General features: G+C 36.4%; 1 protein-coding gene across 1 annotated transcript; it reads right to left on the bottom strand.

Moving 5' to 3' along the window:
- Positions 1 to 508: 508 nt before the first annotated feature.
- On the bottom strand, positions 509 to 21353 carry LOC111718869 (bactericidal permeability-increasing protein-like). Its single transcript, XM_031954073.1, has 10 exons — positions 21299 to 21353; positions 19027 to 19118; positions 13783 to 13959; positions 12750 to 12809; positions 10400 to 10570; positions 7459 to 7526; positions 5562 to 5604; positions 3753 to 3816; positions 2770 to 2846; positions 509 to 895 (listed from the first exon to the last, which is right to left on the bottom strand). Exons 1-10 carry the CDS (start codon positions 21324 to 21326, stop codon positions 857 to 859), a joined length of 819 nt encoding a protein of 272 aa, XP_031809933.1. The 5' UTR covers positions 21327 to 21353; the 3' UTR covers positions 509 to 856.
- Between the last annotated feature and the right edge of the window lie 1351 nt (positions 21354 to 22704).

The raw sequence follows: 22704 nt of genomic DNA, 5'->3' as shown, positions 1-22704 counted from the left end.
TAATCATATTGTCAGCTCTTAAAATTGTTCCTAAAACAGTTGTTTTCAGTCATGAGCTACTCTTTGTGACTCCATGTGAGAGCTGGCTGAACTGATTTACCATTTCCTTTTCTAGTTCATTTTGCAGATAAGAAAACTGAGGCAAACAGGATTAAATGACTTGACCAGGGTCACTCAGATAGTAAATTTCTGAGATTAAATTTGAATTCACAAAAATATATCTTCCTGTCTCCATGATTGGCACTTTATCCATTGTGTTACCTAGATGCCCCACTCATAAAACATAGTAAGTGCCTAATAAATGCTTTTCCAGTCCATTCTGTTACAATTCCTTCAGTGTCCCCCATCGCACACACACACACACACACACACACAGAGATAATATACAACTTCATACTTCACCAAGGACTTGTCAGATAGAGCTCAGGATTTACATATTACCAGACCACGTTAACATAGATTTTGTGTTTATTGGAAGAGGATATTTTTATTAAGGTTATAATGAAAAATGCATTAAGAAGGTTCTGTGTTTATTGGAAGAGAGTATATTTATTAAGGTTATAATGAAAAACATTGTATTAAGAAAACCTCAGTAGAATTCCCTCCAACCCCACAACTTCCCACTCCAATGGAAAATTTTAGTTGCTTTTTAACAAAACAAAGACCTTCCCACTGAACAGTATCAAATTTCCAATGTCCTTTCTCTTCATCAATTACAAATACAGAGTTTCTTGATGGACAAAGTTCCAGACTAGTGGTAATGATAGACAGTCCCCCCACTGTCAATCCTGATGCATGTCGTAGGATGGAGATGGTGTATGGGATGCAGATAACCGTGGCAGTCAGCCAAATGCCCTCAGAAATAGTTAAAATCTGATCCAAATACCAGGAAATTCTAGAGAAAGATGGAAATTCAGTTTACTGGAAAGAGCTTTCTTTTTCTTGCTGTTGTGTGTTTAATAGAAGAAATTCCATCAGCCCATATATTGGGAGGGAAGAGAATACAGTAGAATCTCAATGAGTACAGGAAACATAAGCTCTGATTACAGTTTGGGAAGCCTGACTGCTCTGAAGGAGCCAAGATTGGTCAGAGAGCTGGGCCAGTCTTGTAATAGTGGATTTGCTGTGAGTCCAGCAGGCAACAGTTGTTTCTAGTGACATGGGGGAATGACCAGTTGTTTGGGGTCTCCTTCATTTATCATCTTTGCTTATGACAGCCATTACAGGAATTTATGCTTCAATCAAAGTAGTAAAACTTTCCCTCTTTCCCTTTTCTTTCCCTTGAAATTTTCTAAAACTGCAGTTATACAGCTCTGAGGTTGTGAATTCTCAGGTCAAGTCTGGAGGAATTTTGGGAAAAGAGAAGGAGGGCAAGCACAAATATCTTTTACTCAGAATTCATCTTTCCCATGGTTATTTATTCAGGTATTGCCATATTGCATACACACACACATCACCGTTCTTATCTTGACAAGTTGGAATAGTGTTGCAATTTCCAGAATATCTATTTGGACATTCTACTTGTCATCTCAAATTCTAGATGGCTAAAATTTAACTTCTTGAAGCTTTAGTTTCCTCTTTGGTTGGAAATAGATAAGGAGGAGGAGGGAGAGGCTATCATCTTAATGTTATCTAAGTTGTCCTCCAGTTCCAGTCCCACAGTTCTATGAAAATCAACCTTCCCTTCTTTCTACCTTAGCCAGCTGGCCCCTGCCAGCTCTTAGAGTTCTGACATTCTTCTCCCAGACCTAAAACCTTAGAATCTTCTTGGACTCCTATTCTCTTGCTTCATCACGTCTTTCCCTGATGGCCAATGCTTTCATGTCACATTTGAAAAAAGTACTGAATATGAGTCTTAGAGCCATGTGGTAAAATACCAAAAGAGATTCTATAGCTCTAGTCTAAGATGATGTGGTGACTTTGCAAGTGGTTTAACCTCTTTGGGCCTCAGTTTTCTCATTTGTAAAATGAATGAACTAGACCAGATGGGTTCCAACTTCCCTTTCAGCTCACTATATACAATTTATATGAACCTCTTCATTTTATAGAAGGATCTGAGGCCAGCAAGTGGTACTGACCAATACCAACCAGGTAGTAATGGACCAGACATTTGAACCCAGTGTTCTTTCCACTATTTCGTATTGTCCATAGTTTGGTTTCAAACTATAAAATATCTTCTGCCCAACACTACCCAGATATATTTCTTCCTCCTTCCAACCTATTGTACTTGTTGTTTGGGGGCAGGTAAGAGGGCCAAAGGGCTTTAACAATAAAATGAATTAAATTTTTAAAATTATTCTTTTTATTTGATGTTCATTCTCTCTCCCCAACAAGATCAATAGTTCTATGTGGACACAGATCTATATATCAGGTTTGGCTTCCCCCCCACTTTAACTCTCCCTCATCTCAGAGCTGAGTAATACTTACCAAATATATTTATGGACTCTCAATTTATGTATTTTATAATTAGTTTTTTGGCTGCCTTTAAATAGAAAAAGAGTTCCATTGTTACCGTGTATAGGTAAGTGGGGGACACTCAGAATGGAGTAGCAGAAAGAGCACTGACCTTAGGTTTCAATTTAAATCGTAACTCATCTATTTGTTATTAATTGTGTGAACTTAGTTGAGTCATTTTCCCTTAACTATTCCATTAATAGTAGAGGTGGAATGAGATGACATCTAAGGTCTCTTTCATTGATGGAACCTATGTTCTAATATGTTGTTCTAATATCCCTCCTGGCTCTGAGTCTATAAAGGGCATTCACTGACCTTATGAGGATATACAATATAGTTGAAGAAGTGGAGATTAACTGGGATGGGGAGAGGATAACCTTTTTCCAGCCTCCCTGGAAAGGAAAACAGAGTATAATGTAAGAAGAAAGTGAGGATGCAGGAAGAAAGCAGATGACATGCTTATTCTTTTATACCAGCTTGGCAGTTCCTGAAAGGAAATACTGTCTCCTAGGGAGCCAGGAAGGGAGAGGGAGGAAGGAATGGAACCATGCATGTACCTTTGAGTTTGGAAATCTTTTTGTCTGCCTTAAAGGTCAGAGAATACTAAGGAGTAAAGATTGGAGAAGGGGAATCAGTAAGAGCTCGTAACAGAAGGAGCACTTGACTTGGACTTTCAAGCTAGGTTATGTGTAATACCTCAAAGTGATCATCAGTTAAATCTTTACGAGGAATGAACAGGAATAAAACCCAATTTTGGTACCTAGCACTGTGAGTAGACAGACTTTACTAGCCCCTCTTATGGCACATAGCACAGATGGACAACTTTTGGCAATTTCACAGGAGTGAAAACAAAGAAAACCCAGTGCTGCAAGCTTCCCATTGTGGTATATCAGAATTGTACTGAATTCCAAGCACTTTTTGTATCTGCCAGACTGGTGACCTTGAAGAATGTTAGTTTTCTCTGTCTCTCAAAATTTCTAGACTTACCTCACCTCCCATATAAAGTCTTTTGGGATCCCTGCCCTCTCCCACCCCAGCACCCGACCCCAGCTGCTAGTGCACTGTGTATAACACTACTATGTAGATAATACTTAATAATGTATTAATTGATCTACAAAATGGGGATATCTGTTACCTATCTCACAGGACTGTTGTCAGGAAAGTGCTTGATAAACATTAAGGAACTGTAGAAAGAGGAATCAGTAGCTAGAAAATGGGCAGAGGCAGGGAGAAAGGGGGAAGAGATAAGTAGAGGATCATTTGGACCTAGGGTCCCCCAATTCTCCAAAGCTTCTTACTATTAACTGTAGGAATCCAAACTTCATTCATGTAATGAACAAAAACTTGGTGCAGCACAGACTCCTGGGAACAAAAAGGAGGAAGAAGAGATGGTAAATACCCCAAATCCCAAGTCAGTCAATTCTGGTGTCTTCCATCCCCCATCCCCTTTCCCCAAGAGCTTTAGTCCTATCCCAAATGAGATTGCAGATTGTCCTCCCCCCATCCTTGCAAGACCATCCAACCAAGGATAGAGGGACTTCCCTAACTCAACATGGAGATGTCCAGCTGCTATAGGGGGATTCTACTGATCCATCATCAGTCCTTCAAAAGCTGTTTTCCATTGGGTGGAGATGGGCTGTACACACTCACTCAGCCTCTCTTTGTGGCTGTGGATTCATGGCAATGGAGTGTAAGCTTCTTGTGGGCAGGGCCAGCATAGGCCCATGCTGAGAAACCATGGAATGTGTAATGGGAGCTGGTTTGGCTTACATTGGGCAGTTCTGACACACGAAGCCAGGCCTAGTTGAAGCTGTAGCCTATGGCCAAAGGCCAAATCCAAGAGATCTGATCACCTAAGTCTCATGAGCATCAAAATGCTAATGACATAAAGATTTAGCCTTAGAGGCAACTAGATGGAGCAGTGGACAGAGCACCAGCCCTGAAGTCAGGAGGCCTGAGTTCAAATCTGGCCTCAGACACTTAACACTTCCTGGCTATGTGACCCTGGGCAAGTCACTTAACCTCACTTGCCTCAGCAAAATAAATAAGCATACAAAAAAACAAATAAATAAATGAATGAATAAAGAATTAGCCTTAAACTACTTATTATATATGTAGCCACATATAGAGACATAATTAAAAATATCCAAATTATATGTAAAACAAGTATGAAAAAAATAATATTTCTTCTATGTTCAAAGCAATGCTACGGCACCATACCATACTGGTTTTGGAGTTAGAGGAGCAAGATTCAAATCCTGCCTTTGTGACTTATTCTGTGTGACCTTGAGCCAATTTCTTAACCCCTCTCGTTCCTAGGTTTCTCTTCTATAAAATGAAGGGGACCTCTTTCCTTCCATCTCTAAATCCCTTGTTGTTGCTATTTTTGTTTAGCCATTTCAGTCATTTCTGATTCTTTATGATCCCATTTGGGCATTTCTTAGTAGATACTGGAGTTGAATGCCATTTCCTTCTCCAGATCATTTTACAGATGAGGAAACTGAGGCAAATAGGATTAAGTGATTTACCTAAGGTTATACAGCTAGTAAATGCTTGAGGCTTCATTTGAATTCAGGTCTTCCTGACTCCAGGCTCAGAATTGTTTCCACTCTGTCACTCAGTTTCCCTAAATCACTTTTACTCCAGTTTTTAAAAAAATGAAAAATTCAGTCATTCAATTATTTTTCTATGATATCACAAAATCATAGGATTTAGATCAAAGATTATTTAATCTAGGGGTTCTAACACTTTTTGGTGTCATGGACCGCTCTGGCAGTCTGGAGAAAAACAAATTTCATTTTGATGAAATTTTTTCATTCACTCCTAGGTGAATGAAATGTTAAATTTCCATTAGAGGTTATTGAAAATAAAGACGAGATTTTCTTTTTTCTAATCTAATTTCACATATTCCTGAGAAAACTCTTCATGCACCTATTGGTTCCCATCCTAACTTTTTTATAAACCTAGATGTGGTTCTCAGAGTATTTCTCTTAGAGATCATGAAATAGCCAAAGTGGCTCACATTTCTACAACACTTATCAAGTTTCAAGGTACTTTCCCCTCATAGTTTTACATCCAAAAAGCTGTTGGTTCTACTTCAGACTCACCTGGAAATTGCCGACATTTGAGTGCTTCAATTTAATTTTGATGCTATAGAGAAGGAAGAAAAGAGAGAAGAGAAAAGGAGATACTTGAATTCTAGCCTCTTCAAGTATTCTATCCTGAGGATCAAGCTTTGGGAATTAGAGGAAAGTGTTAAAAGAGATATGGAATGGGGAAAAAAATAGGGGTAGAAGAGAGAAATTATAAATACTTAATTATCATAAAACCTCCTATAGAAAAAAGGCACAATAGATTAGGATCAACCAACCATAGCATTTGTAATCAAAACACAGTCTGGAATCATAGTTCTGACACTTAAGAACCAAGTCACATCCCATTTCTGAGATTGTTTTCTTAATTGTCAAATGGAACTAATATCTATACCATTGACTCACAGCCCAATTGCAAGGGTCTTTTGTGAACCTGAATGCAATATAGGAATATTCAATATTATTCTTTTTGGTAAAGATTCCAACTCATCATTAATATTAAGTTTCCAACTCCATCATTTGCTAGGCTTCCTAGTAAGGAGGAAAATATAACTAGTTGCCCAGTCAGTTCCTTGCTCTATCCTGGAAACTCAGAATTTTTCTTAAATTCATAGGTGAGTCATCAAGAGTCTCCCTGTTCCTTCCTCCTTCTCTACCTCAGGGGCCACTTATACCTGAGAAAATAATAATTAAAAAAATAGCTTCCAATTATATCAGTCTTTCAAAATGTAACTCATTCTCACAAAAAAAAGTGGTACCTTACTGCAGCATATTCTAGGTTTAGCAGATTCATAGCTATATTTACCCCAAACTCTACTATGCTAAAAAAAAAAAAAAAAAAAAACTTCAAAGGATATCAAGTTCACGAAACATAGCAAAAATTACACTTGCCAAAATGATATTGGGGAGAAAAAGAGTAGTAATAGGTTCTGAATGAAGGCTTCACCATATTTAGTTCTATTCATCAAAAATATAGTAAGCATCTACTATGTGGCAGACATAACGTTTTGGTTTTAAAACCCTGGAGATACAAAGATAAGAAAGAATTGGTTCTTGCTTCATATAATTTACATTCCAATTGGGAAGAGTCAATATATACTGAGTATAGAACTGAATCTAATTTATAAAAATTTACAAAAAATTTGGCAAATGGTCAAAGGACCATAGTCAGTGTTCAGAAGAAGAAATCAATGCTATCTATGTTCATATGAAAACAAAAATGACAAATACTAAAGGGGATGAGGGAAAATTAAGTATACTGATGAATTGTTGGTGAAGTTGTGAACTAGTCCAACCATTCTGAAAAACAATTTGAAATTATGCTTAAAAGGCATGTGATTGTAATAGCATACTATTGTGCTAAAAAGAAATGACAAGGAAAATGGCTTCAGAAAAAGAAAAAATTAATAAGAAAGACCAAAACTGATACAAAGTAAAGGGAGAATTAGATGATCATTGTACACAGTAATAGCAATGTTGTAATGAGGATTAACTGTGAAACACTTGGCTACTCTGATCAATACAATGAGCCAAGACAATTCCAAAGTACTCATAACAAAAATAAATACTGTCTCCAGAAAGAGAACTGACGAATCCTGAGAACAAACCAAAATATAATTTTCTCTCTTAATTTTTCTTACTTTTTTAAAAAATATAGTTAATATAGAAATATGTTTTTGCTTGACTTCACATATATAATTGCAATCATTTTGCTTATCTTCTCAGTGGGTGGGGAAAGGAGGGAGAGAATTCAAAACTCAAAATTTAAAAAGAAAAACAAGTTAAAAATATATATATATATATATTTAAATAAGAGAACTGGGACTCCTCAAGGGGCAATGAATTACCCAAGTTCAAAGAGTAAGGAGAAGGAAGAACCTAGACTCAGAAACCTCTCCTGGCATTATCTTACCTTTCTAATGATAAGTGCCCCGAAATGGTACCATTCTTTACACTAAGGTGGAGGGTAACACTTGTATCCTAAAATAAAAACAGCAAATGATACTGTTATATTAGCTCCTGTTATTAGGAAACTTTTGAGCTATAAAAGACTTTGAAAAGTCACTTTCTTGGACCCATGAAAAGCACTTTCTTGGAATAGTCAACAAATTTTTGTTGTTGTTGTGACAATTGGGGTTAAGTGACTTGCCCAGGATCACACAAGTTAGAAAGCATTAAGTGTCTGAAACCATATTTGAATTTAGGTCCTCCTGACTTCAGGGATGGTGATCCACTGCATCACCTAGCTGCCCCTAATTCTACTTTTTTTAAAAGGAGCACTAGAGATTATCTTATTGGAGCAATTAAAGAACTGATTAAACAGTTATAGATCTTTCCTTCCTAACTTGCCTTTGAGTCATTCTAGTGCTATAGAAAACAAAAAAGGATATGGGGACGGGGGCTATGTGTTTAATTAGCAAACTTAACTAGAAGTTGTAGAGGGGCCACAGGTAACCCTAGAGAACTTTTATCTCATCAATTCCACTGAGTTAACACCTTATTTCAAGTATACTTCTCCAGAAGCAGTGGACAATAGATTGGTTTTGGGCTATCTCTTGGCTGCTGAAGGAGTTGTATGTTTGATTGTTATTTATATACCCTCCTCCTAGGACTTATGGATAGATATAATTTCTCATGTTGATTCATATTGTTTGTTACATCACTACTAGCCTGTGTATATTACTATGTGCTTGTGTAATACCTCCCATGCTGGATTTATGTATACCTGTTTCAAGTATACTTCTCCAGAGTTCCAGCCTCCACAAGAGGTGTGCCAGTCCTTCCTTATTTAGAATAGAAGCTCTTTGCAGGATAGGGACTAAACCTCAGCAGAAGGAGGGCAGGCACTTAGTGCTTTAAAAATGTTAATTGATTGATTCCTTCCATTTCATTACCAAAGATTCTGAAGAGTGGATTCTGTTCCCTCTCTTGTGGCATAGTTGTTTCTAGGATATACCAGAGCTCATTTTGGAAATAGGGTTCAGGAGACAGCTTGTCTCAGAGTCAGGAGAAATGAGTTCAAGCTTGGTCAACCTTTTAACACCTAGCCTGTGTAATCCCGTTCTACTAATTTAACCTCTCAGTGTCCCCAAACAATTGTCTAAAACTATAAATGCAGAGCAGATACAGATCTACATGGGTACAAGGAGTTAGCTCAATGAGTGCTTCCTATATTAATAAAATCATAAGTTTTCATTCCTCCTAACTTGAAGGGAAAAAACAGTTATTCTCTTTTCTTCCAGCAACTTTAGGTAAGAATTCTGAATTTTGCTTCCTAACTTTTTACTCCCCAGCCCCTCAACTCTTCCGACCTGGGGATCACTTTTATGGAATTTCCAGAAGAGCTTGGAATCATTAGATGATAAACTCCTTGAAGACTGGAAATGTTTTCTGCCTGTTTTTGTATCCACAGTGCTTGGCATAGTTCCTGCCATATAGTAGGTTATTGATTTATTGTTTGACTTATTGATCCCAAGACCTACATTCCAATCCTGTCCTTGTCACTCATTTACAGTGTAATTGGGGCCAAGTCACATCACTATTTTGGGTGAAATTCCTTTAGCTTTAAAATGAAGGCAATCACTTTTCCCCAATCTCTCTCTCCATGGCTGTTGGGAGAATACAAGACACTGACTGTAAATCTCATTGTAAATGATGAAGCATAATGTCAATGGGGCATGAGAATGCTCTTATTTATACATCTCAATGCCTATCCCAAGAAAGACCAGTAGGTCACATCAGGACTGGTATTACCTTTCTCTTAGGAACAGTATTTTTCATTGTCAAAAACTTTCATATACATTATCTAATTTGACTCACACATCAATCCAGTGAATCAAATGATATTTACCTCATTATTTTGACCATTAGCTAAAGAATTTGGAATTGGAAAGGATCCTTTAGGTCATCTAATCCAAACACTATCATTTTGTAGAAAAGTAAACTGAGACCCAAAGAGATAGGTGACTTGCTTAGAAGCCTTACTGATAAGTAGCAGCAGACACAAAGATTTGAACTCTGCTTCTCTGACAAGAGGCAATATGATTTAAAATAGTGTCTTGGACCCTTTTATCAGGCAAGTGAATCCCATGGACCTGTTTTCAGAATAATGTTTATATTGTTTATATAAGATATATAGGATTATAAAGGAAATTGATTATATTTAAATAAACTCAAATTTTAAAAAAAATCATAGAACTCAAGTAAAGAGTTCCTGGTTTAGTAAATCTGACAAGAGATTTAGGATTAGGGAATTAGGGAAATTGGGATGAAATCCTACCTCATACACTTTACTAATTGTGTGATCCTAGGCAAGTCACTTAACCGCTTATCAGTTGTCTCATCTGCAAAATGAGGAGAGAAGGGCAAAATAGACTTGAGAACTCTTAAGGTTTCTTCTGCTCTAAGTCCATGTTCTTGATCTAAATTTATGATTTTTCATCTTCAAATTCAGATGAAGAAACAGGCCTAGACAAGTGATGTGTATTTTGCAAGTTCATAAAGGAAGTCAAGAACATAAGATTAAAGCTAGAAATAAGCTTAAGAGGTCTTCAACTTCAACCTCTTAATTTTATAGAGCAAGGAACAAAGGCAGAGGAAGGAAAGGGAGTTGCCCAAGAGCATAGTAGGTGGGATTTAAAGCCAGATCTTCAACCTCTAACTCCAATGCAGTTTTCAGAATACACATTAGTATTGGAGCTAAATTTTAGAATCAAAGTCCCCAGCTCTACATCCTGTCTCCTAGATTGTTGATTTTTGTTTGTTTTTGTGGTGTTGTACATGTGGACAGACCAGAGCCATCTAGTTGAGCTACACCACCACCCAAGAGCTCTCTCAGAAGAGTGCAAACTGACCAGGCTTAGTGTAAAGAGTAGGCTATGAGAAGACCTGGGGGAAATCGCATAGACATGGACTGAAAGCACAGATGTGAGGCTCATTTTATGTCTAGAGTTGTAGACAACAGTTGGTAGCGGGGGGAGGCCGACATCTATTTTCATTTCCATGTTGGGAAACTTCTTGGACAACTGCAGGGACAAAGAAAGAGAAGTTGCAGATGAAACCCTTGGTTCTCATAAATTCTGGGAAGAGATGGGATAGCTTTTCATATAAATCCTCTTAGCTGGCAGGATCCTAAATAACTACAACTGGGCACCTATTCAAAACACTATCCCTATTCTGTTCAATTCTAATCATTCAAAACTAATTTCAAACCATTCACAATCTGTCTCTAAACTATATTTCCTGCATCACTTCCCACTATTCCCTTTTATTCATTCAAGATTTATGCTAAGCTAGCTTTATTTCTTTCCCCTATGTGTTGGGTTCTGTCTCTAGAGGGAGAACTAGAATGTTCTCCCATTTCTCAATACCCTTCCATAATTGTTTTGTATTTGTTTCAAATAGGTTTTGTATACTTGTCTGTATGTATGCTGTTTCCCTAAGTAGAATGCCTCCCCTTCAAGGCAGAAAATATGCTATATTCTATTGATAATTTGTATTTATAGGACATTTATTTTTTCAATACATCCTTATGCTGTTTTCCAGAGATCATCCCTTATGATAAATAAAATATACCTAAAAGTGGGAAGAAAATAAAAAGCAGTTCAGGGAAACTAACCAACCCAATAACCAAGTTCTCAGAACCCAAGTAGTTTAGGATTCCACATCCCAGAGTACCAGAAATAACAGCTCCCTGCCATAGTTAGATCACCAACTCTGCTTTCAACTTCCATGGAACTCTATCTTCTTTCAGAGGAACAACCTTGTAGAGATAGTCTGTCCTCTGTAGCTATTACAGCCCCCACTCCCCATCTCTCAAGAGTCACAGCTTCTGAAGAACTAGAAAAGATAACTCTCAGCAAAGTCCCTAGCACTATCAAATATCTCTGCTTCAGATGTGGTTTTTTTTGTCAATAGAAATGATGTTACAAGACAAGCATCCTTAGCTTTGCTGCTGATCCCTAAAGATGTGGGTATAGTAGTAAATGTTTAACAATCCGCTCTCCAGAAAAAAATTTATATTTAATTTGCATTACTAACATTTTTCATCACTTTCTTGACTCTATATAATCAACAAAATAATAAATCAAGCCTTATTTTGTAGTATTTGTCATTTCCAAAGTGTAAATGCTCACAATGAAAATTTATGTGAACAAGAAAATCTTGCGAACAAGATAAGTTGATTCTATTATACACCTGAATAAAGACCACAGGACTTTTCTATCTGCACTGCAGCTAAAACTGTCTATATATATATTATCTTTCCCATTAGAATATGATCTCCTTGAAAGCAAGGGACTAGCTTACTTTTCTAGAGGTATTAATATTCTCTGTTTTGCCTATAAATAGAATTTAAGAAATGCTCTTTCATTCATCATTTATTCACATAGAGCTGCAGGAGCGAAGGTTCAAGTAGGGAGAAGTTGCTTCTAACTATGTTATCATGAAGAAGCCTGGGTCTTAAAGAAAGGGAGGGATTTCTATAGGTAGAGCATGTTTCCAGACATGGTAGATGACCTAGAGGCAGTAGAAAAAGCTCTAGGCCTATAGTCAGCAAGACTTGAGTTCAAATTTTTATCTCAAGCACTCACTAACTGCAACCTTGTATAAATCACTTTTATTTCTGACAGCCTCAGTTTCTTCATCTGTAAAGTGAAAATAATAATAGCACCTCCCTCTTAGAGTTTTAAGCACCTAATTTAATTTAAACTTAAATTTAAATTCAAAACACCTATTTCTTAGAACTGTTTTGGAGATCAAATAAGATAATATTATTTTTAAGTGCTTAACACAGTGCTTGGCACATAGTAAGCATCCTTTTCCAAAGTCAGTAAAATAAGGAATAAAAGGAAACTATGAGAAGGCACATGGATTGTTTCCACTGACATCTCTGTGGCTTTTTAACAACACTTCACATTCATCTGATATGAAGCTGTCAGCATGACCTGTGGGCCCTGTTAATCACACTTCATGGATAAAGATGGCTCTGCTGGCCTAGCATGTACTTTGAACTGCTTTCTCAGTTATAGATGGTTGGGGGGATAGGTGCATCAATTCATAGCTACTGTCTCCTGCTACCCCTTTGTAATCACTGCAAGCTTAGCACCTGCCTCCCTGATGTCAAATTGGTCTTAGCAGTTTGGCAGAAAACTCCCTCCTTCCCAGACTTGTTCAAAGACTATTACAAAAAGATGAACAACTTACCCCAGGGATCAGAGTTCCATAGTATCTGGTGGTCAATGGGAATTTGGAATCCTTTAGAAGCTATAGTAAGAGAAAAAACAAAGAATCCTGAGACTTGCAATCCAGTTTTGTTGGAGAACCAAAAATTCTGTTTAGGGTAGTAGAGATAGCTCAGCCACACATGCCCTTCGAGCAGCAACATCTTCCCATAGATGAAAAACTGCACAAAGTCCATGATTCCAGCCACATACACCACCTACCTCTGAGACAGGTATGCTCAAGGTATGCTCAAGACACTAGAGCTTTAAATGATAGGACTATGAGCTTGTCTTTCTGCAGATTGCTGATTCTCAAGCTTTCATCACTGTCACTATGCTGAGTAACCTCAACACACACACCTTTACCTGACTCTGGGCATTTTCGCTGGCTGCCTCCAATGCCTAAAATTTTCTCCCGCTTCATTTCTTCCTCCTAACTTCCCTTGGCTTTTTTCAAATCTTGGCTAAAAAAGACCCATCTTCTAAGAAAAGCCATTTCTTGCTCATCCTTAATTCTAGCATCTTCCCCTCTGTTGCTTATTTCCAATTTATCCTTCCGATGTCATGCTTTTGCATAGTTACTTGCTAGTTATCTTCATTATTAAAGTGTCAGTTCCTGGAAAGCAGGGACTTTTTGCCTTTCTTTGTACCCCTAGAAGTGTCCCACACATAGAAGGTATTTTATAGAAACCTGATTTGGTTTAACTTGATTGGGGGCAGGGGAGAGGAATCTTGGCTTTACTCATTCCAATCATCTCCCTCCAACAAGTTTCAGAGAAACAAGTTTTGGATCCGAATAAGGAAAAACTTCCTAACAATAAGGGCTGTTCAAAAATCAAATAGAAGTAATAACTTCAGGGCTAGAGATTGCCCTTCATTAAAAATGTCAGCAATTATGTCATTTATCAGTGCTGTGAAAGGAGGGATTCTTGTTTAGGTAGCGGCTGCACTAAATGACCTATGAGCTTCTGTCTAGCTCAGGGATGCTGTGATTAATTCTACTTGCCTTGCCTTACCTTGGAATTAGTCACATGGAGGAATTTGATTCCAGCATCTTGGTAAACATGTTTGGCTGAGTCAAAAAGGGTATGTGAGACTGCAAAAAAGATCATTTGTAGTTGGCTGCCATGGAAATTCATAATCGGAGGGTGAGAGGGATGTGACTTGTGCTTAGTCAAACTGAAAAAGTTGCCCTGGGAGTAAAAGCAAAAGAGAATATAATTAAGGACAATGATTTCCCATAGAAAGTAATCATCTCTTGAAAACAATCAATTCTCCCCTCCCACCCAACCCCACAAAAGAAAATACATATGATTATTAATCATGGTGAAAAAGTGTTCAACCTACTATTAAATAAAGAGAACTGAATCAACTTTCAATCACTATCTTACACCAATCAAATTGGCAAAAAGAATTAAAAGTAAAGGTATATAGCAAAAGCTATATATTTCTGGTAGAAGTGCTAATATGCAAAATCTTTGAAGACCAGTCTGGTGTTACATAGTAAAATGTAGAAAAACAAACATAGCCCTTTGATCTTAAACTTTCATTCCAATAATTCCATTATTTAAACTATTCCCTGTTTATTTTAAAAGATATCTCTTCAAAATATCATAGCCACATTATATGTAATTTTAAAAAATAAAAAAATACTTTTAACAATCTGAATGTCTTACAATGGAAGGTGAAATAAATTGTGACTGATAATTTAATAGATTACTACAATATCAGGTTAACTGACCCAAGGAGTACAAAGAAATCTAGAAGGACCTCTAGAATCATAGATTTTAAACTAGGGGAGACTATAGAAGCATTTACGAATTAATGCAAAGTTTTAAAAAAAAAAAAGAGTGGAAACTCTCAAAATGAAATTTAAAATACAAATGTGAAGAAACCTAGATGAGAATCAATAACCAAAGAATCCTTGTGAAGACTTAAAGAGTGATTAGAAAGGTGTTATGATATTAATTTAGTTTAATAATTTCTTAAAGAGTGTGATTAAAAAGGTGTTATGATATTAATTTAGTTTAATAATTTAATTCATTAAATTAATTTGTAATGGGCTGAAGCTCGAGTTGATGGACTGAGGTCCCAAGCACGTGAGGCTAAATAGTAATTAGACCATACTCTATTAATATGCATGCTTGGAGAAAGAATGGCCCCTGTCCACTCTTTGTGCAAGTCCTGATGTGTTGTATAGGAAATGATGATTTTGGTGTGTGGGGGCAGAGGGACAGGAAGAGAGGAGGGGAGAGACAGCTGGCTAGCTTCTGGTCTGGCTGGTTTCCCATTGCAGCTGCAAACATTGTGATCATGATCCTCCCTTCACCTCCGATCCCCCTTCACCTCCGATCCTTCTTCACCTCTACTGAGAATAAAGATTGAAGATTTTCCCTTAACCTCAATTCCTGACTCCGGCTGATTTTAAAATACGTGGTCATCACATTAATTGAAATAAATTTTTATTTGATTAATTTAATTCAATTAATTTAGTTTGATTATGAATAATCCTAAACAAGTTTAGTTGTTTGTATTTATATACTTGTTAATTTTACAATACGTTTTTACAATTTATTAGAAAAGTGCAAAGAAAATAATTAACTACCATGCTAAAGGGTTAGGAGTAGGGAAAATGGCAGAGGAGTGCAAACAATCCCAAAACAAAAGAAATTTCTAATTCTCTATTTTTTCTTGGAATTCATTATGGTTTTTAAAAAGACTAAACAAAGCATTACAATTATTCCTTCCACATGGGAAAGAGGGAAGGATGTTAGGGGCACAGTGACCCAGCAATCTGAAAAATCTGAGTAAAAATTTTGGGCCCTTCCTTCATACTAGAGAACGCTGAATTATTATGGAATCAAAACATATAATATTATACATATATGTCATGGATTTCTGAGTTTCTGAACATTTTCTGTGTAATCTGCTCACCTTCATGTGTCAGTTTTAGCTTCCACAAAACTCCCCCAGATTTCATATATAATTTTTTTAGACCAACCTGAAAAACCATGTGGGGAACATTGTAAGGTGGATAAGATAATTGTTGATTTACAAACTGTATGATCTTGACTATTCCTCTTTCTGGGCTTCAGTTTCCTCAACTGAGGGGAGATAGAACTAAATGATGCCTCCTGGCTCAGACCTTCTCAGATTCAATATTCTTTCTCGGATTCTTCCAGCTCTCACATTCAGTAATACTATGAATCACCAAGTAAGGTGACTTTGCCTTCATATACTAAAAGTATACTTCATATACTAAAAGGAATTGTACTTTCTGTAACAGCAACTACTTTGAAGGCAGACTGCCCAGAATTTGCTGTATAACATAGGTATACCACAGAAAATGCATGTATGCACCATAGAAAACTCTCCCAATCCATCCTGAAAAAGGAAGGCAGGGAAAGGCAAAGAAAAGATTAAGCAAACTTGGTCTAATCTGTTTCTTCATAATCTCCAACAACTAAATATTTTACATCTTTTTTTTCTACGTCCTCTGAACATCTGAATCATACCTGCTTTTCAGAAATGAAACAAAGGAACATTACAATGCCTTACTTTATATTTTTCAAAGATCCTTCTTATCCTGAATTTTGTTTAATCTTCACAAGAATTCTGACAAGTTCTTTTGTAGTGTCAAGGAACTGGAAATTGAGTGGATGTCCATCAGTTGGAAAATGATTGAATAAATTATGGTATATGAATGTTATGGAATATTATTGTTCTATAAAAAACGATCAGCAGGATGATTTTAGAGAAGCCTGGAGAGACTTATGTGAACTGATCCTAAATGAAGTGAGTAGAACCAAAAGAACACTATGTACACAAAAACAAGATTATACAAGGAGCAACTGAAATCATTCAGGCCAATTCCAATAGATTTGTGGTAAAGAGAACCATCTACATCCAGAGAGAGGACTGTGAAGACTGAATGTGGATCACAATACAGTATTTTCCCTTTTTTTTCTTGCTGTTGTTTTCTTGTTTGTTTTTTTATTTCTCATTTGTTTTCCTTTTTGATCTGATTTTTTCTTGTGCAACATGATTAATGTGGAAATATGCTTGGAAGAATTGCATATGTTTAACCTATATTGGATTACTTGCTGTCTAGAGGAGAAGAATAATAGGAAGGGAGAGAGAAAATTTTCAAACATTTTGCAAGGGGAGGTGTTGAAAGCTATTTTTGTGAATATTTTGAAAATAAAAAGCTATTATTTTAAAAATTTTGAAAGATCTTAAAAGATCTCTGGCAAGGAAGCATGGACTCAGGGATAGGCTGAAGCTAATTCTTACCCTTTCCCAAGTTGATGGTTCAATTTTTCAGGGTATACATTTAAACCTCAGAAATCAATAAAAATTATGAATCCAGACTTAATGTATTGTTTTGTTCATTGTTTAGATGTAAGAAAGCAATGGAGGAAATATTAATAACACAAACTACCTAAAGATCATCTAAAAGTCTCTCATAAACACATTTTGGGGAAGAACTAGTTGTAAAACATTTACCAGTGCACTCTGCATGAGTTCTTCTTTTTAAGTTATTGGTTATGGTTATTAAGCAAAGTAGAGATTAAGATTTCATTTTATATAGCTGGAGCTATATATTATAAACATGATTATATAATTTTATTGTTCTGTATTTTATTATATTGTTATTATGTTAACTTATATAAGTATATAACAAATATATATTTATATAGCTTTGTAAGTTGAGAACACAAGGTCTAAAGAGTGGATTTGATCAAGTTCTTGTCCAAAGTAATAGAACTAAAAATGGAAGTGCTGGAAAATAATTATAATTAGAAAAATGTCTGACACATAGTTGTTTAAGGTATGTATACACACACACACACACACACACACACACACACACACACACATATGCCTTAGAACAAGCCTGTGAGGAAGGTATCTTGGGTACAGAGAGACTCAGAGATACTAAGAAATTTTGTCTTTGCCCTAATAAGTGTCAGGTTTCTTAGAGCTCCAAGAGGATTGCTTTTTTCACCACACCACATCTAGATAAACTCCAGCTCCATTTCCTCCAGGAGGATTTGTTAATCCTCTTCCTTTCCTTAAACTGCTTCCCCATATACACCCACCTCCCCTTCTCCATTCTCCACTAACTAACTAAGGTTACCTTCCTATCTTGAATGTGTATTTATTCATTTTTCTCTCTTCCCTTAGAATATAAACTCCTGGAAGGCAGGAACTGTTTTTGCTTTTTCCTTGTATTTCCAAAACTTAATCCAGAGCCTAGCACCTAGTAGGAATTTAATCAATGTTTATTGAATGATCCAACGATAAGACCACAGAATTTTGAGTTACAAGGAACTTTTAAGAGAACATCAAGTCCAACTTTCTCATTTTACAAAGGGGGAAGTTAAAGCCCACAGAGATTAAGGTCACACAATTAGTTAAAAATGGAGCTATGATTCAGATCCACGTCCTGTGACTACTGGGAAAATTATCTCCTCTTTTTAGCACATTGTAAGTTTATTTACTGTAGAAAGTCTTGGATTTTTGAGACAAGTTATAGGTCATTCTTCATATTACAAAAGGACTTAACCACATGCTTCATTTAAAAAGGAAAAAAAAAATAATCCTCCATATACTTGTTGTTAAATTTTGTCCATAGACAATTTACTACTTGACCTGGAGGAAATGGAGGGGTTTAAGAGAAAATTCAAATCTGTGTATTAGGACCCAGTGCTTTTGAAGACCAATCAGAAATGGAGTTTAAATCCCAGAAATTATATTTTGGGAGTAGCTCCATTCCCTGGACAGACCTTTTTATGTTCTAAATAGAAATTGAGGCATTTTAGAGATTATGACTTTTTAAGGTTACCCAAAAGAGATTCCAGCTCTTGTACTTCTCATTTTTATTTCCTTTTTTTATTTTTTGCAACAGACTTCCCTGATCACTTGAGTCAGTGGAAAAGTGTCTCTTTGGTGGCTTATAGGGGAAGATCCAAAAGTACTCTAGCAACATAGACTGTGATTTAATTCCCAGAAAATATTTGGGGTTCTGTTTATTAGCAGATGAGACTCTTTACAGGTAAAGGTGCAGTGGACTACAACATTCCAGAGCTACCGAGTCCATGAATTTGAATCCAAAGTTACCTAGTAAAAATCTGTTTCTGAAACAAGGGAATTTCAACTTTGAGAGGAAGGAGCAGCCAGTTTGAGGTCCTCAGATCCTCACCACCCCCCTGGAGTCTGTTGAGCAGGAAACCCACCCTGCTTTTACTGTCACTCACCCTCAGAGGAATATCCAGGTTATGATTTGAAATTTGTGGAGGCTTCATTGGAGTATAATCGATTCCAGCTATTTCATCCACGTTTACTTTCACTATGAGAAAGGAGGTAGGGGGGGAAATCACACTTTACATAATAACACTTTACCATTAAAAAGCAGCAGCCTTAAAATGCACCTGATAAAATGAGTAATGCCAAAGTTAATACTCCCATTTCCAGGATGGAACCTGAAGCCTTTGGGAAAGATTTATTGGGGACCATGAAAGGATAGAATCTCCTCTGAGAAAGGACCTCAGAAATGATGATTTTTAGATGAAGCTAAGAGATGCCCCAGATCACTTGTCCATAGTAACACAGAGACTATATGGCAATGAACTAAACCTCAATCTTCATTCCTAGATCTAAAGTCCTTGGATCTATCCATTACACCAAGGTCAAAGTGGAAAGTTATAGACTCTAAACTCCATGAGAGCAGGGACAAGGACTGATTTCATCTTTGTATTCTTTAATGTTCAGCTCAAGCCCACCTTCCAGTTATGTTTTTTCTGATTCCTCCACTCCCATCCCAGTTCTATTGTCATCTTTTCGAAGCTTGCCTTCTAGTTATCCAAATTTACCTTGCATGTTCTTATTTTTAATTGTTATCTCCCCTATGAGAAAGGAAGCATCATGAGGTCAAGAACTAGCCTTCTTTCTTTGTATCCCCAAAGCTTAGCACAATGTCTGACGTATAGTAAAAGCTCAGCAATGATTGTTAATGGGCTGATTGTATCCCTATTGCCTAATAAACATTTGTTGAACTGAATAGAAAATAATGAGAAATTTTCTACGGCTTACTTATAAGGACTAATGCCCCTTGATGTGGTTCAGAGAGCCTGCTGTCTGCTTTGCCATGAGGCAAGCACTTAATCTGGTCTCCTGCAGCAATACTAATAAGACCCAAAGAAGAAGTGGTATCAGACTTAATCAGGAGAGAACCACTTTTCTTTTCTTTCTTTCTTTTTTTTTTTTGCCATACAATAGTTTTATTGAAAGGTCACTTTCTTAGTGCCAGAAAATAACGGTACTTTGTTAGGTTACTCCAACCAACTTAAATTTGCATTGATGAATTATAAAAATTATGTTTTTCATTGAATCAGGTGTTTAGAGGTAATTGAAGAGTACATTTACAAAATGCTTTACAAAATGAAGTATAAGACATATGAAACCTACTGGGTTTCTTTAGAATCCCACTTTTTACAGGAAACCTTTCCTAACTTCTCAATTCCAGTTTTTAAGGATTTCCTCTGTTACGGGTTTCCTATTTAACTTTAATGTATACATATGTTTTTTGCTTATTGTCTTTCACATTATATTGTGATCTCCTTAAGGATAGGGACTGTCTTTAGCCTCCTTTTGAATTCCCAGTGTTTAGTTCAATGCCTAGAATATAGCAAGAGTTTAATAAATGTTTAGTGCCTAATTGATTTAGAATAGAAATGTGGCTTTAATTTTTAGTAAACTTCTCTTTGAAGCAGAATTAATATTTGTCTTCAGTAGAGAATGCTGGATTCAGAGTCAGAGAACCTGGGCTTGAATTCTACCTTTGCTCTTATGTGTTGAACAAGCCATGCAAACTTTCTTGGTCTGTTTTCTTCACCCAGAAAATAAAGGGCAGCTAATGTGGCCCCTTCAACTCAGACCTAAGATTCTTTAATCTCCCTCAGTGATCCTACTCCTACTATTTGGGGCCAGATGCCAGCCATTCCATACAATTTCATACATTAAATATTTGAAGAATATTTCAAATACTTGACAAAAGTTGGAGAATTCTGGGACCAGAGAGCAAAATGTTAATCGTCAACATCAATATGAACAACATCATCAACAATAACAATGATGGCTGATTGTCAAATTGTACTTTAAGGTTACCAAAGAACTTTACAAATATTATTTAATTTCTCAACAATCTTCTAACATGAGAACTCTTGGTATTATTATTCCAATTTTATAATGAGATAATTAAGATTAAATGATTTGGCCAGGGACACACAATTAAATGTCTTCCATAGGCTCAGGGACTTTCTTTGCTATATTTTGGATATATATTAAATATATAAAAATCCAATTTACTCTTCATGACTTACTAGATAAAAACTATCTTCCAACTCTGCTTCAAAATGGGCTGTTGCAGAACTATTGGGAGAATGAACGGGATATGTCATTACCCTCCCACCTTCTTCCCACCATCCTGGTCTCTAACTTTTGGGGTACCATGATGAAACTACTGCATACCTGGCATGGTCTGGAGGTAGGGTTCCATGTAAGAGGTTGTAGCATCACGTATCACTTTACAAATCTGAGGAAAGTCCAAAAATATAGATGTTTAGTCCACTTCTTTCCTTCACTTGGTCTTCTACAGGGTCTGGCTCCTTACCCTTCTAACTTCCTGGGAGGCAGCTATGACTTGGTAGAACAAAGAATAGATTTGGAGTCAGAAAACATGCATTTAAGTACCAGCTCTGCCACCTACCTATGGAATTGTGGGAAATTCCCTTTATTTCCCTGAGCCTCTATTTCTTCATCTCTAAAATGAATTGTACTAGATACCTGCAAGTTCCCCTCTAACACCAATAACTGTAAGTCTATGGCAGTGGCAAGCACTTAGATTTCCAGAGATAGAAAAAGTAATTATTATCAAGGACCTCCAATCCTTGACTTTCCCATCAGAAAAATGAAGATTGAATCTAGTGTCTTCTAATTTATATCCTCTCCTGTTCTAACATATAATCCCTAGGATTCCTTTTTCACCAGAGTTTCAAATAGGATAAAAAGTCAAAAAGGGCTTTTGACCTAAATTGGAGAGTTGCTGTTTTCCATTCCTTTTACTGTTAGACAATCTTAGAATCGCACTATTCAAAAGGCACTTAAGATCACCTGTTCCTGAAAAGTAATCCCCTTGCAACACTTCTCACAAATAGTCATCCAAGTTTTTTCTCAAAGGTCTCCAACAGTGGGAAACCAACTTTCTTCCTTGAAAACATAACCCATTTGGGACAATGATAACTGGGAAAACTTTTCCTAATATTGGGATAAAAAAAGTCTGCTCATCTTCATCTTCTATCCATCTTTCCTGGTTCTGCCCTTTATAGTAAGCAGAACAAATCTATTATCTCATCTACTTTACTCTATGCAGATATTTGAAGATAGTATCATCTCCCATGCCTACTGTATCCAATCTTCTAGGGCTGTACTGGAACTAGTTCAAATCACCTTTGAAAAGACTGTTAAGTGTTCAGCAATATGGATCAAAGCATAATGTTTCCAGTTTTGTTTGTTTGTTTCTCATGGGTTTTTTTGTTCTTTTGGTCTAATTTTTTTTTTTTTTTTGCACAACATGACAAATAGGGAAATATATTTAAAGGAACTGCACATATTTAACCTGTATCAGTTTGCTTGCTGTCTTGGAGAAGAGGGAAAGTAAGGAAGTGAGGGAGAAAATTATGGCATACAGTGTTTTACAAAAATGAATGTTGACAACTATCTTAGCATGTATTTGAAAAATAAAATATATTGAAAAAAATTTTAACTGTTCAGCAAACTGGTCACAAAACAAGGCTTTAGTCATTGTTTTAATGATAGTCTAGACTTAAAAAGAAAGTGATGGAGTTAAACTTAAGTGTATTCATGTGTGTGTAAAA

Source organism: Sarcophilus harrisii, chromosome 2 (assembly GCF_902635505.1).
Source record: "Sarcophilus harrisii chromosome 2, mSarHar1.11, whole genome shotgun sequence".
Classification (NCBI taxonomy): domain Eukaryota; kingdom Metazoa; phylum Chordata; class Mammalia; order Dasyuromorphia; family Dasyuridae; genus Sarcophilus; species Sarcophilus harrisii.
This window is presented reverse-complemented; position numbering and strand designations above follow the sequence as displayed.